General features: G+C 45.0%; 1 protein-coding gene across 1 annotated transcript in view; it reads right to left on the bottom strand.

Annotated features, from left to right (window-relative positions):
- Window positions 1-3,245: 3,245 nt before the first annotated feature.
- Window positions 3,246-15,994, bottom strand: part of camta1a (calmodulin binding transcription activator 1a) — a 299,603-nt gene continuing 286,854 nt past the window's right edge. The window contains exons 12-24 of the mRNA XM_056422729.1: window positions 12,203-12,393; window positions 11,817-12,007; window positions 11,643-11,721; window positions 11,151-11,499; window positions 9,923-10,398; window positions 8,945-9,123; window positions 8,010-8,253; window positions 7,005-7,076; window positions 6,748-6,768; window positions 6,413-6,612; window positions 6,100-6,174; window positions 5,667-5,720; window positions 3,246-3,489 (exon numbers count right to left, since the gene is read on the bottom strand). Of these exons, the coding sequence (XP_056278704.1) occupies window positions 3,426-3,489; window positions 5,667-5,720; window positions 6,100-6,174; window positions 6,413-6,612; window positions 6,748-6,768; window positions 7,005-7,076; window positions 8,010-8,253; window positions 8,945-9,123; window positions 9,923-10,398; window positions 11,151-11,499; window positions 11,643-11,721; window positions 11,817-12,007; window positions 12,203-12,393 (2,195 nt within the window). The 3' untranslated portion in view covers window positions 3,246-3,425. The remainder of the gene's footprint in view (window positions 3,490-5,666; window positions 5,721-6,099; window positions 6,175-6,412; window positions 6,613-6,747; window positions 6,769-7,004; window positions 7,077-8,009; window positions 8,254-8,944; window positions 9,124-9,922; window positions 10,399-11,150; window positions 11,500-11,642; window positions 11,722-11,816; window positions 12,008-12,202; window positions 12,394-15,994) is intronic.

The raw sequence follows: 15,994 nt of genomic DNA on the forward strand, positions 1-15,994 counted from the left end.
GCAAGCGTAATAAATCCGTCTCCCTTATCGCCACGACGTTGCATTGGCTATGCATTCTGAACCACAGGCCAGGAGGATGAATGCAAGGCAACAAACCCCAGTAGTGGCATATATATCTAAGTGTGTGTTTTTTTAACAAGCTGTCCCTTTACAAAACAGAAAAAAGAAGGCATACGAACAAAAAAAAAGTCAAGCTTGTAGAGCATGTTGACAAGCTGGAGTGCTGTGGGAATATCATATTGTCCGCTTCGGTGAGTGTAAGGTGACGGTGATCATGTGTGTTCATGTAGAGGATACAGCACTGTCTGTGGGTGTTCTCACACATTCTCTCAACCTCAGGTACATTGTATGCATTCTGACACTGGGCTTGTGTGATCAGGATATGAATAGGCACTTTCTACATAAACACTCGGGAAATAAAGTTCACATATCAGGTGTGTGGGAAAACAACAAATCAACCAGTCATGGAAATAAATCAGAGAAATATCTTCCGTAGCCTAATCATTATTTTGTTGTTGTTGTTGAAACAAACATGACAATACTTCAAGAAACAAAACTCAAGTTTTTCAGTGGCACTTGGCTGAATAATCAAAATGTCATTACTTTGATACAGAATACACTTTCCGGTAGTTCTGGTTAGAATATATTATAGAAATTAGGCAGCGACCAACAGGCACCTCTGAACCAGCAGCTCATGTTCTCTCTCAGATTGTTCCTACAGCCCAATCAATACTGATAGATACATATAATATATATTATCCAATGTATAAGACTCATCTTATGCCTCATCATAATAAATGGCACCAGTGCACTGTTTTACACATAAGTTACTACAGTCATTTTGGCTCATTGACCCTGCATCGAAGCAAGTGACAACTTTTAGTGCTGTCCTTCCGGATAGAATCGGCTTAGCACCTTTGACTGTCGAAACAGTTCGTTTTGCAAATGTTTTCAGCTGCTTGACAAATAAATCCAGTCATGTACAGTATGCTACACATATTTTTCAACTAGACATCCATTTCTTTGTTCATTTTGACATGGAACACATGGTCTTTTTTAGACCTTGGCAGCCTTGATCACGGTGCTTTTTGTTGTCGTCTTCGAATTCAAACTGATCGTTCTAGGAACATCCTGCCACCAGTTTACTACAGGGATCAGCCAATAATTGATAAATCAATGCTTGCTGCAATGTAGTGTACAGTTAAAGAGGAGAATTCAATCTTTCTCAGTGACAGAGACCAATTACATGGATCGCTTTTAAGTTTATAGGAACACCATGGACAAGGCTGCCAATCTTTAAGCTCAGGCGAGATACCTCAGTAACACATTCCATTTGCAATGACAACAAAAATAAAATGTAAACTCTGCTGTGTATTCGGTGATGGTCAAATGCGTCGGTTATCTGTGGGAATGGTGGAGACGTGACAGACTTACAATGCATTCTGCTTACATACAACTCCCTCTGCAACCGGTGTACCTTATTGTTCTAGTGAGCCTCGACCACTTGTGATCTCATGGTCTTCAGTGCTAGTGTGTGTTTCACTGTATGATTATCTGTTCTGCAAACATTAACTTAATTCTCTTCTTAAGCTATATAGCATTCACATACCTTGGCACCATTGGCAAAAGATTTGTGGTAGCCCAAAACAAACAAAAAACAAAAAAACTGTAAACATAACCATACTTGTTTTATGATAATGCAGACATCTCCTAACTCTAAATACAGTATTTTTTTTAACTTTTTATATTGCAATACTATCATGCTTTAGCAAAATGTTCTTCTCAAGAACAATCAAAATAAAATAAAATACTCTAATAGTGAAATAGTTTTAATTTTACAGAGCATAGCCACTACTGCTGTTGTTTTGTTTTCTTTCCCTTTTTGACTCTGTTCATACTTTTCATGCACATAGCTCATTTTTATCCCAGGTATTTACACTATATACAAACAATACAACCATACTTCTTAGGCATTCAAACAAAACTATACAAATATTCTGTTTTTGTCTCGTACCTGTTTTGACCCATTTTTAATGAATAAAATAATATATTTCTAAAATACAATCCCTTTTGGGTAAATGTTTTTTTCCTACGTACTTTCAGCCTTCTTTATATACAGTAATCGCTCAATTGTCAAAAATATGGATTTGTCAAACCCCTATTTTGGGACAAGCTTAGGGACCCCTCAAAGAATCTCTAAGACGTCAAGGCAATGTATGTGATCTTCCCCTCAAAAACCCTCACAGGCTCTGAAGTTCATTTAAAAAGAACAGTAATAAACTGCATGACCAATAACCATTACAACACAAAATAGGCAAGTTCTTTTCTCTTGTTCGCTTTCAGAGGATCAATCAACTGAACGAAGCAAAACCAAAAGAAACGGGACAATACGGGGATAGCTTCATTACTGAGATGACAGAACTTATGGGGGATAAGATGGAAACAAAGAGATAATCGGAGGATAGGCTGAAAGACTAGACCGTAAGCACACAAGCAAAGACTTTTCTTGCCAAGAAGTCATGCATTTTTTTTCTTGGTAGGATTCAACAACATAGAGTCTGAAGATACAGATCACCAATACATTGGACATGATGGAACAAATACATTGGGCAGTATGGAACAAATTCAAGTAATAAAGTGACAATATATACCATAAAGCATAGTTTTTTTTTTTAAAGAAATGGCAAAAACAAAAATATTTTGTATCCCCCCCATCTGCTTCTGCATGGCTAAACCCCGGACTACATTCATTCGTAGCTCCACCCGTGTGGGCAGACCGGTGGGGTAGAGCACAGTGGGACAGCGGGAATCGTTGAGCTAAATTGAATATCATATTATATAATCTACAGCAGTGGATAGAAGTGTGTGTGTGTGTGTGTGTGTGACCAATATATTTGGTTAAAAAAAAATCCTTCCTCAAATGAATTGATTGGTCACTTAAAACACAATAAGAGCCCAGAGTGTCTTTCTGCGCGGTCTCCCCCTATCCTCTGAGATCTTCTGCAGTAGCCTTAATTTACGTCTTGAGGTCCTCCTGTTTCACAGACCTCCTCAGGCATGTCCTGCGTTCGCCTCCTACACCATCCTAAAACCTCTTCATATTCCACAAAAGACAAAGCAATCCATGGAAAAAAGTGCAACAAAAATGCCATATGAAGCAAATGTTCTGCATCCCCCCCCCCACACCCCCCACACCCCCGACCCCTTTAGTTTATCATCCCGAAGTCGCCGCTCTCCGACCAAAACCAAGTCAGTGGAAAGAATAGATGTGTGAAAAAATGTTGTACATGTAATAGTAGTTGAACCAGTAACACTGCAGGAGTAGTAATATTCGCAGTGCTGGCATTGATGCCCCCCCCCCCATTTCTCTTGTAAAATGTCTCGGGTTCAAACGAAAAAAGAAAGGAGGAGTCAGGAGAGTGATGTCACATCTCCAGGGGGCTCTTCTGAGGGGTCTCATGTTCCCTGGCCCTTTTCAATTCTTTCACCCTGGAACACAGAGAGAGACAAGCGTCCATGAATATAAGACCGACGACATTGGTTTCTACGAACACGCTCATCCGGACCAGCACAGGCCGAACAGTATCGCACTGTTCGGCCAGAACCAGCCAGAACAACATCCCGTCGGCCCGGATCCTCGGGAACTGCTCCCGGCTATGAAAGGAAGTGTTGGTCAAGACTGAATTGAACTTGCACTACGGAATGAACAACAGAGAATAATTAGAGCACAATTACAGAATCATTACCGTGTTAATCTATCACCGTTAGGATTAAATGCACTTTTGTGGCACAATAAATACGAGACATCTTGACATGCAATTTCATTTTTGAAGTGTCCCAACACAATATGGTAATGATATCATAATGACAATAAATGCATTTATTATTTAAGTTAATGCTACTCATTTCAAAGTGACACACGGCACCCTGAAACACCGTTTTGCTCATAATGCAGAATGTGACACCGGTGCCTCAGAGCATGGGGCGCATACTCCGGTGATTATTGAAAATAAAGATGAGAATGTCATTTAGAAATGTCCATCTTCATTATAAAGCAAGCTGGTTAATGATGAAACGCATTAATCACTGCACTAAATGTTTATGGACTAGGTCAAGGTCCCTTCCACGTATAAAAATCCCCAAAAGAACTAAGAAGTATTTCCAAACACATCAGTCAAGTCGGAGAGAAGATTTCTCCGTTTCTGGGGGGGAAAAAAACCAACTCATATTTCAAGTCTTCATAAATGCATTTGTCTGGCAGCTCACAAAAGAATTCCACCAGAAGCTGGGTTCATAGAAGAGGCACGCGTCTCAAGTGGATCAGCAGAACGCGGCTCGCCCGTCTCGTGCGTGCTACGCTTTCAAATGGAACAATTGATTCCATAACATCGACCACCATCGTGTAATGGGTTTAACCTTATTATCTTATTCTTAGCGGAAGGTACCTACTGCAGCATTTAGGTATAGAAAAGTGGACGACTGCGTAGATACAGGGTTAGTTACAGTGTGTGTGTGTGTGTGTGTTGGGTCCTCCCATGCCGAGCTAGAGTACTCCCTGGAGGTATGAATCCATTACGGCCCTGCGTTTCAGTCCCAAAGGGTGGAGGAATCTATTGTTTTTGTTCTGTGACCTATATGCTGTTACAGCTTCCTAACCTATATCGCTGCCTTAAGAGGTGGTTGCATCAACAATCCCTCTAAAAGCCTGGCGCCCTATTTAAGGATTGTTTCCTGCAGATGCGTAAAGGAGTAAAAACATGAAATATGAATGTCAACAGCAAAGGAGGTTAAATGTTTGTGAAAATACTGAAATGCTCAAACCTCTATACATGCTATATATGAGGTTCTGAGCCGTTTCCAGTTTCAGCGTTGTCTTTTTTCACGCTGTATTCTTTAAATGCATTTGTTTTATGGGCATAGTACATTCGACAGTTTGACACAGTTTTAGTTAACGGAGATTAGAGGGGCTGAGTCCCTCTCTCAGTCTGTCGAGTGGCTAGAAACAGGACACACAGCCGGTGAGACAGACACACAACTACTTGAGGAGCAGCAGGCCCACAGCATGCCTCGGAGTAGAGGAGCAAGGCTCATCGGTGTCCCCACTTGACATGCAGAATAAAACAGGATTGAAAAAAGAAAAGAAAAGCTTCCCGTTCTCTCAAACTGTCCGTCCGCATAACCACACATGAAAGTCAAATAAAAACAAAAAACAATGTGAACAAAAAGTACATTTTTCCCGAGGAGAGAAAGACAGAGACAAAGAGAGTCAGAGAAGTGCCTGTTAAGTGTTGCAGTGATTTTGTCATTCATAAGCATTTGGTTAGTTCAAGATCGGTTTCTGCTTTTTAATCTGAGCTTCTCAGTCCACCTGTGGCTCCAGTTGGCAGCCGTCATGCAAGCAGGCATCAAGCAACAGTGATGGAAAAAGGAGGAGGGGACGGGAGAGAAAGAGCAAAAAGAGAAAAATGAAGGTGAGGGGAAGGAGGAAGAGAATGCAAAGGCCGAGACCTCAGGAGGAGATAACTGTATTATTGAAGAGTGAGAGACAGAGAGGGAGATAAGGGGGAGACAGAGGCATATAGAATAACAGAGAGAGAGATATAGAGATAGAGAGCGAGAGCGAGAAAGAGAAAGAGGGGGGGGGGGGGGGAGAGGGAGGCACGAACTGAGTTGCTGAGGCTGCACTCACCCGCTTGAACAGTCTATGGTCCATCAAAGGGCTTGGCATAAACAGCAAAACAATACCAGACAGCTATTAGCACACAGTAGGCACTGTGAGGGAGGGGGCGAGGACGGGTGGGGAGGGGCCAAATACAGTGAGGGGAAGGGGGGTGGAGCTTCGGTGTTACCACCCAATGTGTCCAACAAAAACAATTCAAACACATAACACCGAGTAGAAAGAAGAGCTGAGAGACGGGCAAGATTATGGAACTAGAGGTAGTTTCTACGGAGTCTTACTGATTAGCTTTTACCCCTAACCCTCCTTCTAAGCCAACCCGTGCATTAAATCTGAATGGGGCGTTTTATGTAAAGTTCTGCGTGTGTACGTGTGCATACATGACTATGTTGGTGTATGTGTGAGTCAGCGTCGGGCTCTACCTGTGGCGGCAGCGGCGCAGGAACCTCATGATCTTCCTGGCAGCTTGATCCTGCCTCTTTGTGAGCAGACTACCTCTGTGAAACACCAGAAAGAGAATCATGTCGAACTGTTTGCAGAGCAAAAGTTACACATCTGTGAATATGTAAATGTGCCTGTGCAGACACTAAATGACTTATTGAATGAATCTAGTTATCCTTCATGAACTCCATGCAGATCATTTTGAGGAAAGACACACTTCATAATCCTGCTGTATTGAGCAGGATTAGTATCTTGCAGTATTTGGCCGGCGGTACGTGGCTGTGCGTCGTCTACCTCAGTTTGTGCTGCACCAGGGCAGCAGCAGCCCCGCGGTGGTGCGGCTTCAGCCTGCCAAACTCCTTGTAGCTGCGGTAGTATTGCTGAATGAGCACGGCAGCCCTCCTGCTCTGCTGAAACTTCTTCTGTTCGTGGTAGCTCCGGAATTTACTCTGGATAAGGATGGCGGCCTGCGTCATCTTCTTATAAAGTGCATACTGCGAAAGGAGAAAACGAGACGATATGTCATGCTTTGCTGCGTGTGAATACTGCAATGGTGCCGCGGGTTCACGCCGCGGTAGGGGAACGCAGTTCGGCAACTAATTTAGCGGCTGGTAGTGAAAAATCTTTACCTTCAAGGCTATCCATGTTAGCTTGCAAACAGAAAAGGGAAACATATTGTAAATGGTGGACTAACATACACTATCCTATACACTAAAAAAAAAAAAAAATTAAATGAAGACATTCAAGAGTATTTAGTTTGTTCACTCATGGAGATTTATGTCTCCCAAAAACTATGATACACAGTAATTACATTGGAGCACGTAAACAAAAGCCCTTATTATATGTGACCATGTCAGGAACACGTCGATGCGGTTGTGGTGCCTACCTGTTTGTATTTCTTGTAACAACGTTGAATAACAGCAGCAGCTACTTCCTGTTGCTCTCGGAGCGGACGCCCCTGTTGGAGAGCAGAGGTGGATAGGTCAGAGGTCACAAATGAACCGACGTTTTTAGCCCACACAGGATATCGGCGGCTGCGTCAAGTCTCCCTGAAGTCTCTCCCGGTGGCCGACATGTGATTGCCACCCTGGCTTGAGTCCACACCTGGGGGGGGGGGGGGGGGGACTGGCCCCCAGGTGAGCAGTTGGGAGGAAGAGGGGTGAGCGATTAAAAGGTCCACCTCAGTGTCAGCTGGTAGACGGGCTTAACTGTAAACTGTAAACGACAGGGAACAGTTTGTGATATGAAAAACTCATTAAAAGTAGCTGGGGTGGTGGTGGTGGTGGGGTAGCGAGTTGAGGAATGGGATCGGGCGGGTTGGGGGAGGGGAGGGGGAGGACTGGTGTGTGTGTGGAAGCTAGTTAAAAACAGGCAGTAGCAGGCTCCATACACCTAACTTAGAGAGAGAAACAGCGACACAGAGAGAGAGAGAGAGGAGAACAGAAGCTTAACTGTGTCTAATTGGAGCAGGGATACGGGGGACAGTGCAGTCGTTCCTCTAAGCAAGGCCATGCTCTGCTCAAGGCACCTCCCCATGCTGAAACCACAGGGACATTTTTGGATGTATATATATTTGTTTGTTTATGTTGTAATGTGTATGTGAGCAGAGGAACAGAGAACGAGACAGCGGTAGAGAGATAGAACATTGTGAATAATAAGAAACAGTTTACGCCGGAACAAAAAAGTTCTAATGAACATGTATCACAACCCTGAACTTTACTGCAACAATCGGAGCTCCATGGCTCGGAAACCAAATGAAGAAATGAAACCCTTCGACATGTCTCCAAAAGCCAAAAGCAAAACCATCTAATAATACCAGTCCTAACAGAACAGCCCCTTCACTGCGGGCTGCAGGACACACAGCATAGGCACCCGAGGGCCGGGCCTGTACCTTGTACTTGCGGAAGGCAGTTTGGACTAGGCGGGCGGCCTCGTACAGCTCTCTCTGCTCTGGATCTGACAGAGTCAGCTGGGCCAGGTCTCGCTCCACTTTGCTGTTGGAGGCATTGATGAACTCACTCCAGTCGGCCGGGGACGGGAGCGCAGACCTCTCCTGGGGTCCCTCTCTCAGTGGAGACCCCCCAGGACTGAGGCTGGGGTTGGATGCTGGGTTCAAGGGTTCATTGTAAAGAGATCTGCGGATAGAAGATGACAGATATGTTCGCTTTTTTTCCAAATTCTTTTGTTGGTTGTACGTATGTTCAGCGTGTGAATAAAGCATGTAGCATTTAAGCTTACGCGACACCCATCTACCCCACGCTCACACGTATGACCAGTTTCGTTCTTTAGGACTAAAGTCACAACAAATACAACAATGTATTATATTTATACACTGTGTGCAGAGGTTTTATGCCGCATAGAGCGAAGGAACAAAAAAGCGTTTATTGGTTCAAATTAGTACTTTTCTATTTGACTGCCTGCAAACTGTCGTTGGTGTAAATTAAGTTCTGAAAGGTAACACTGAAACGGATAATAAGTAATTCTGGGCGACTTCCCCTCCATCAAATTTAACAGCCTCTCTTTTCAAATGGACATTTCACGGTTCTAAATTTGTTCATGATCTATTGAGGCTTGATGCATAATACAAATATCCTATTTCAACAGTTTGTGGCACTTTTCACTCTGACCTTAAACTGGCACCTTACAGTAAGTGCTGCATATAAATGTGTTTTTCACAGTGTTTGTTTTTTATTGTCCATTTTACTCCCACAAAGTGGAAACCTTTCAGGACAATACCTGGGTAGTAAAGAAGGATGAATGCAGTGGGGAGAACACACACACACACACACGCGTATCTGCTATTTCCCGCCCCACGGTGCTCCTTACCGTAGGTGCATGATGCTCGGCAGCTGTTCCACATCTCCAAGGTAGTTGGCCAGCCAGTTCATGGTGTTGCTGACCCCCGACGTGTCTAAGGGCACGGAGTCTGCTGCGGTGAAGTTCTCCCTTTTGATTCTCTCTGGAGTTGCTTCAATGATGTGCTCTGCCAGAGTCATCATATTGGCCTGTTTGGTTGAGATAAAGATAAAAGAGTGGAGCCAGATTTTTAAAGTTTATCACCATATACAGTAGAGTGTCAACCTATTTTGGTGACATATTCTAGACATCTTTTTGCCCATATGACAAAGCCCAATAGAGTGGAATGAAGACGAGTGATGCTGTTAAAATGACTAATCCAGCACTTCATCTTTTGGAGGAGGAGTTAACTTGAGATGGATGGCTGAAAGAATCCCTTGGCTATGGAAGGGGATCAATATAGAGTTTATTCTGCAGTGATGGTCATCGACAGAGCGCCAGGTGGGCCTGGTGCATGCAGCCTACCCAATGCAGAAGGCGGACATAAAAGAGGCTGCATGGTGCGGTGATGTCTGAGTGGAGTCTCATCTCGCCACGCTTTGGTCACGGGTGACAATTAAATGAATTTGCGTACCGCTTTCCAAAGTGGTGCCACAAAAATAATCATACTGCAGCCTCCCTCAAATAAAATATGTATACATAATATCAGAACTTTATATTATAAACTACAATTTTGTATTTTTTTAAATCAAACTTCACAGAACAATTACTCTAAAGTGAGGAGACTAGTTTTATCAGATTTCCCCCTTGATAGTTTCTTTCCATGTATCTTATCATCAGCTACACGAAGGCCTAATATTATCTTCTGTCGTTTCTGTAATGTAGGCTTTTAAAAAAAATCAAAAGCAATATGTTTTTGGCCTAAATTATTTAGAATCTTTCATCTGTGGCTTGTAGTGCCAAGTTCTACACATTTAGCTGACAGCTAAAACAGTTGTTCACTCTCACCTGCAGGTCATCCATCTGTGTGAGACAGTCCTGGTTCTCCAGATCTTCCCGATAGGATAATAGTTCTGCATCAGCCATTTCCCTGTCAGCTATCACCAGCATGCCCAGCTGTTCCCGTTGCCGCAACCGGTTCACCAGTTTCTCCTTCCCCAAGCTGCTGCTTCCACTGACGCCCAACGCCTTCCTCCCCATGCCGCTGCTAGAGAAGCTCTCTCTGGAGGTCCATCTGGTGGTCCCCGCGCTGCCTCCCGTAGACAGGCCCTTGTCTGAGCTCAGGCCCTCCGAGGACAGGCTCTTGGGACCAGAGGACAGCTTGTGGGGCTGTTGCTGCTCCAGGCTCAGAGGGACGGACATGGCCTTGTCGGGCCGGGTCTGAAACAGTTCTGGGTTGGGTTTATGTTTTTTAGCGAGTGGGAGGTCTCTTTGGCCCTCGCTGCTGTAGTAGTTGGAGGGCTCTGACCTGGGCCTTCTCAAGTCTGCGAAAAACACAACATGTAATAATTAGTCGCATAATACACAAACAAAGATAGAATGAAAGGGATCTTACTGTGACTTATGTGAGGCTATCCACCTAACTCAGGGTTCAGCAACCTTTCCTATCCAACGAGACATTTTGCTATATTTTCCACCAAGTAAAATGTGTCCGGAGCCGCAAAAGCTATTTGATATCACAGCTTATAAAGTTTTTATATATATAAAGTCATATTATATATGCAAAAACAATAGTTTGTTGATTTTATGAAATTATGGAACCAGAATAAAGACAATTGTTGACATTGTATTACTATTTTACCGGTTATAACAAAATCAAACTCTTATGAAGAGTAGGAAAAAAATACACTGGTCAATCAATCAGACGACTATGTAGGTCCGCACAGAATTAAACTCTCTCTTTTTCTCCAGGACTTTTCTTTTTTTAATTTATCCATTGACAGTTTAACAAAGGCGGGGCTCTGCATATCATGATGAGCCACCTGCAGGGAACCACACTTGACAGCGAATATTACATTTTTGTTATTTTCAGTGACAGTCAAAGCTCAAACTCAAAGATAAGAGGTGTTCCCTTTAAACGATTGTCCACTGGTCAAAACATAAATAAATATATATATATATATATATGATTTTTAAATTTTTAAAAAGCTTTAGAGAGCTGCAAACAGAGGGGCTAAAAAGCTGTGAGTTGCTGACCCCTGACCTAACTAATGTATAGTATGAGAACTCTACTGGCCTGGGTTGAGGCTTGTAGTGCTGGATGTGGTGGTCGTGGTGGCAGGACCCCCTTTCTTGCCACTGGGTGCGACTCCACTGTTGTTTGCCCAGTTGACCATCCAGCTGTCTGTGGTGGGGGTGTCGGGGGCCGGGGAGAAAGACATGCGAGTTGCGGGCGGTAGAGGGACCGGTGGCTGCTGCTCTTCCCTCTGTAGCTGCTCCAGACACTCCGCCAACTTGGTATGGCCGCGAGATCGGGCGATCGAGAGGGGCAAGCGACCCAGAGAATCCGGGATGGCTAGTGCACGTCTGTCCCATTTATACAGGACCACCGCCGCCTCCAGGTGACCCAGCGCACATGCCCACATCTGGATGGAAAACAGACCAAAAAAAAGAAAAAGCAGCAAAGTTAATGGGTTCCACCAGGCTGTTAAAAAAAAGCATTAATTTACAGTGACGACAGGTTTCTCTCATCACACTGTTTTAAACATGTTAACTTCAGCTCTCTTACCAGAGGCGTGCAGGAGAAGTGATCTACATTGAGAGGGTCCACCTCTAACTCCAAATCAATACTATCAGCGTGTTTGGTGCTGGACGAAAGAGAGAAAAACAATTAGTATTACATCGTGTATATGTTTACAATCCAAGCCGCTATAACACAGCGTGCTGAGTGCTTTGTTCTCACCGCCACTTGATGAGTGTCTGGATGAGGGTGGCGTAGCCCTGGCCCGCAGCCAGGTGAAGGAGGGTCATGCCTCTGAAGGTCTTGGAGTGGATTAAATGTTTGGACTTGGCCCAGCAAGCTCTGCTCATCATCTTCTCACAGACCACAACGACACGACTCTCAAAAGAGCTGCTGGCCTGACCAGATAAACACTTACACACACAGAGGAGCAGATCGTTATTGGTTGTCGTTATACGCCTTCTTGACAACAACAACATCAGTTATGTTCCATGTAGTTCTACGGTACTTGTGGCAATCAATAATGACAAAACCCAATGCGCTTGCCGTGTACCGTCACATGTACGTCTCCATGCACAACAAATGAGTCGCTCGATGTGGCTTTTTACCTGTGACTGGCTGTTGTTGCCTCCACCTCCTCCTCCGCCACCGCCTCCTCCTCCTCCCCCTCCTCCTCCTCCTCCCCCTCCCCCAGCTCCGCCACTCCCCGCACTGCTCGACTGCTGGTGGCTGGCCATCTCCGCCATCCTCCTCTCCATCTGCTCCAGGCGCTCCAGGATAGACATTCTGAACTGGTTATCTAGGCAAACAGTGGGACACACGAGAAGAACACGTCAGCACACAAGTAGCATTCGGTGTGCGGAGAAAAAAAAAAAATGAATAAAAAATGTCTGTGTTTGCTATTACCAGCACACAAACAGCCCTGCGTCCTGACAAGACAAACGATCACACGGTATGCACCACAAGCTGCACCAAATATGTTGCTCTGAGCAGCAATACGACTGTCGCAGTGACTTGGGGCTCAACATCATGAGGCGTACAATCAACCATTCAGGAGCAAATGCATTGGCCCATTTCCGAGTTACAGCAAAGCTGATGGAAAGTTACTGTAATGTTCTACGTTCGGCTGTAACATAAAACACCCGTATAATCATTATTAATCTCCCCAGAGTGTGAGTGAAAACAATAGCATCAATCATTGACTTCGTGAAAACATTGGCTTGACTAAAATAACCTTTAAAGCCCATCAATCACCCGCTAATGGCCGCCATCACTAAACTCTTATTGCCGTCTCGTCCCGCACCACTCAAACACAGCCCCGGCAGACTAATACAGGTGTAACGATTGGCCAACGAGTGGGGGCATGTAAAATGTGTCCGCCCTTTCACAAAGGGCTTCAGACATGCTCTGGAGGGGAGTGTATAGCAGACGGCCCTCTCCAGCTGATGAAGTACACTCAATCATGGCCACGGAGTCCCATCCCAGCCCCGGTCCATGCGCCTGTATGGACTAAGAAGCTGCCAGGACTGAATAAATCAGTAAATGCACCGATCCAGAGCCCATCGAACACAGCTTTCCATACATCAGAATGGATGGGGGTGTATCCGACTCCAGAGTGTTTACATGGTACTCAGGTAGTTAACTACTGCGGTGCACCCTGTGTTGTCCATCAGTGTAGTTTTCCATGGGTTGTCTCTGCTCAGGTTTCTTTGCCTTGCAAGGAAATATAGAGCACACTGCATAATTCAATACCTTAGTGGGGAGAGGGCAGAGCAAATAACTTTTTACGGCTAAAATGTATTGGAATTAGTGAAACAGACACCAGGGCTGCAAAGTGAGAAATGAGAAAGGTTATGATCGCCACACTGCAATATTAAACCTGTTGCAATGTAAGATTACAAGACATCAGCTTCACTCAGACATTAAGGGGACCACACTACAAACACTCTCTCACACACACACACACACACACACACACAGTATGCTGTGTACAGACAGTGGAATGGGATGGGCACAGCGAGCCCACTGCAGCAGAGAGTACAGAAGACCGCATTAGCATTCCCCATTTAGCCACTATGAGGCCGTTTCTGTGGCAACCTGCTGCAGAGTGGTAACTAGGCGACAGGAACATGGCTGTGTGTGTATGGTCTGCCTGCGTGCTATTGGCTTATTGATGATGGGGAGGGGAAGGACTCCGTATTCCAGCAAAAGGAAATAATTGGAAAAAAAGATTTGGAAAGAGAAAAGGCAAACAATGGAAAAAAGAGAGTCCATAAATCTTCTTTGCTGTGCTTTTGTGTACTTGGCCCTACTCTCTCTTCTCACTGTTGACACCATAGGTGGGGACCTAATGACTGCACAGCACGACCTGGTGACATTTGAGCTTTACGGTATCTTGGCAGTCAAGGCTCAGGGCTCCATGGGGAGGTAATGCCACAGTCAGACCTCCCATAAGCCTTTGCAAACAAGGTCAAATAACTGCGATCGTTGGACAGAAAAAACAAAATGTCCCAGGATGGTAAATTAGTGCTCTCAGTGACAACATGCCGCAACTAGAATAATGCATGGAGGACACCACTGAGGAATCTGTGCGAGCTGTCGACCGTCTACCGTCGGATCGGCCGATCACTCGCTTATCAAGCAGGGGGAAAAAAATGCCGGGAGCGCTCGCAGTGCTTCTTCCTATGTGGGCTCCATCTTCACCTTTCTACATGGTGACTTGTGGAAACAGGTGAGGGAAACATTTGTGGGCCCCATTCTAAACGGAGTCCTTGTGTAAGGAGGGGAATCAGAGGGTTGAGATAGGTCACAGCACAACAACCTGACTTTGTACAAGGCTACGCTCCCCCCACTCCCTCTGGCTGACAAGGGGGGAGGGGTTGGGGGGGGGGGGGTGGAGGACAGAGACCGTGGGATGGAGAGGGAGATGGAGAGAGAGAGAGAGAGAGAGGGGGGGGTAGTTAGCGGTAGGCTGACATGTCTTTGTTCAGACCCAGTGCTGCAGTGTGCTGCAGTGCAGATGATGTCATCTCCACCTGCTGCCTGCTGCTCCAAATGCGATGCACGTCCACTGCAGAGGGAGGATGGGGGTAGAGACGAGTGGGAGGGGAGAGGGAGGAGACATGGAAGGTGGGCAGCCAAACAGGACCATAACAACACCGTGACGTCGTCAACGCCCTCCCACACTCCGGTTTACTCCCTTGTGACGATGTGTGGCAGCAGACGTGGTCACTCTCACCCATTTAGGGCAAACTGTGACAGGCTAATTTAAACAAAAAGAGAGAGAGAAAAACTGTCGGGTGCAAAAATGGGGCAGAGCACCACTCATTATGTTGACAACACTTGAATGGAAGTTGATCAGGTAGCGGAGGTGTGAACTCACAGCTGCCATGCCACTGATGTGCCTTCCGAAGCAAAGCTAAGTTTGATTCCACTCGCTTGTGGATATTTACAAGACATCTCTTACGCTTGTTTTTTGGAGATGTATTCCCCTGCTGGACTTCTGCCCCGGCTAACTTTCTCCATCCAAAATGTATATACAAAATACGAAAGGAGAGAGGACTCATAACATATAGCAATTCACATTCCTAAATCAAAACTACACAGATAATCATGCTCCATCATTTCTCACACTTGTATCTACCTGAACTCATATGTACTGTGAGTCATACTGTTGAGTGTTTCATGTTATCCAGTGAAAGTTACTTTAATGAGGACCTCAAAGAGAATGAAGTATTTCTATCGGTACAGTTTATTACTTAACAATTACAGTATGCTTTTTGAAATTCCAGGGAGTACGCTGCTAAATGATGACCAGACTTGTCCTATCTTAGAGAGGAAAACCTGTGGGAAAATACCGCAGTCTAGGTCTTATAATAGAGGGACACTTGCATTGGCTAATACACTATTTATTTAGAATGTGAAAAAAAAGAGGTCTTGAACTTTCACGACCGATAACACAAATGAGTTACTTTGCCCCTCGCCTTGGGACCGATTTTCATAAGAATAAATTGATAGAGTTTTCATCGTGGGATCCACCAGACACTGGTCTCTGACCTGGTCCTGTCATCCAGATTAAGAAGCCAGGCTAAATGGGGAAAGTCACACGTCTAGTAGTTAGCTCTGCAGAAAAGTATACCGTCCGCATAATAAATCTAGCGCCTGATGGTCGGTGGATCTCCTGTTGCTTCCCTCAAAGGACACTCCCGTCCTCTGAGAGAAGTGGAGCGCAGAGGGCGGGTGCATCCAGGTTTAAACCCGCACAATGTCACCGCCCTGCTCCAAGATGATCCGCTTCATCTCCGGGACATTGCAGCACAGCTCCCCGTGAAAACAGTTGACATACAGACAGATAGCGGAAGGAAGGAATGACACAGGGCTGTTTCCTGAGGAGCACAGTG

The sequence above is a fragment of the Pseudoliparis swirei genome, chromosome 9 (assembly GCF_029220125.1).
Source record: "Pseudoliparis swirei isolate HS2019 ecotype Mariana Trench chromosome 9, NWPU_hadal_v1, whole genome shotgun sequence".
NCBI classification, from domain to species: domain Eukaryota; kingdom Metazoa; phylum Chordata; class Actinopteri; order Perciformes; family Liparidae; genus Pseudoliparis; species Pseudoliparis swirei.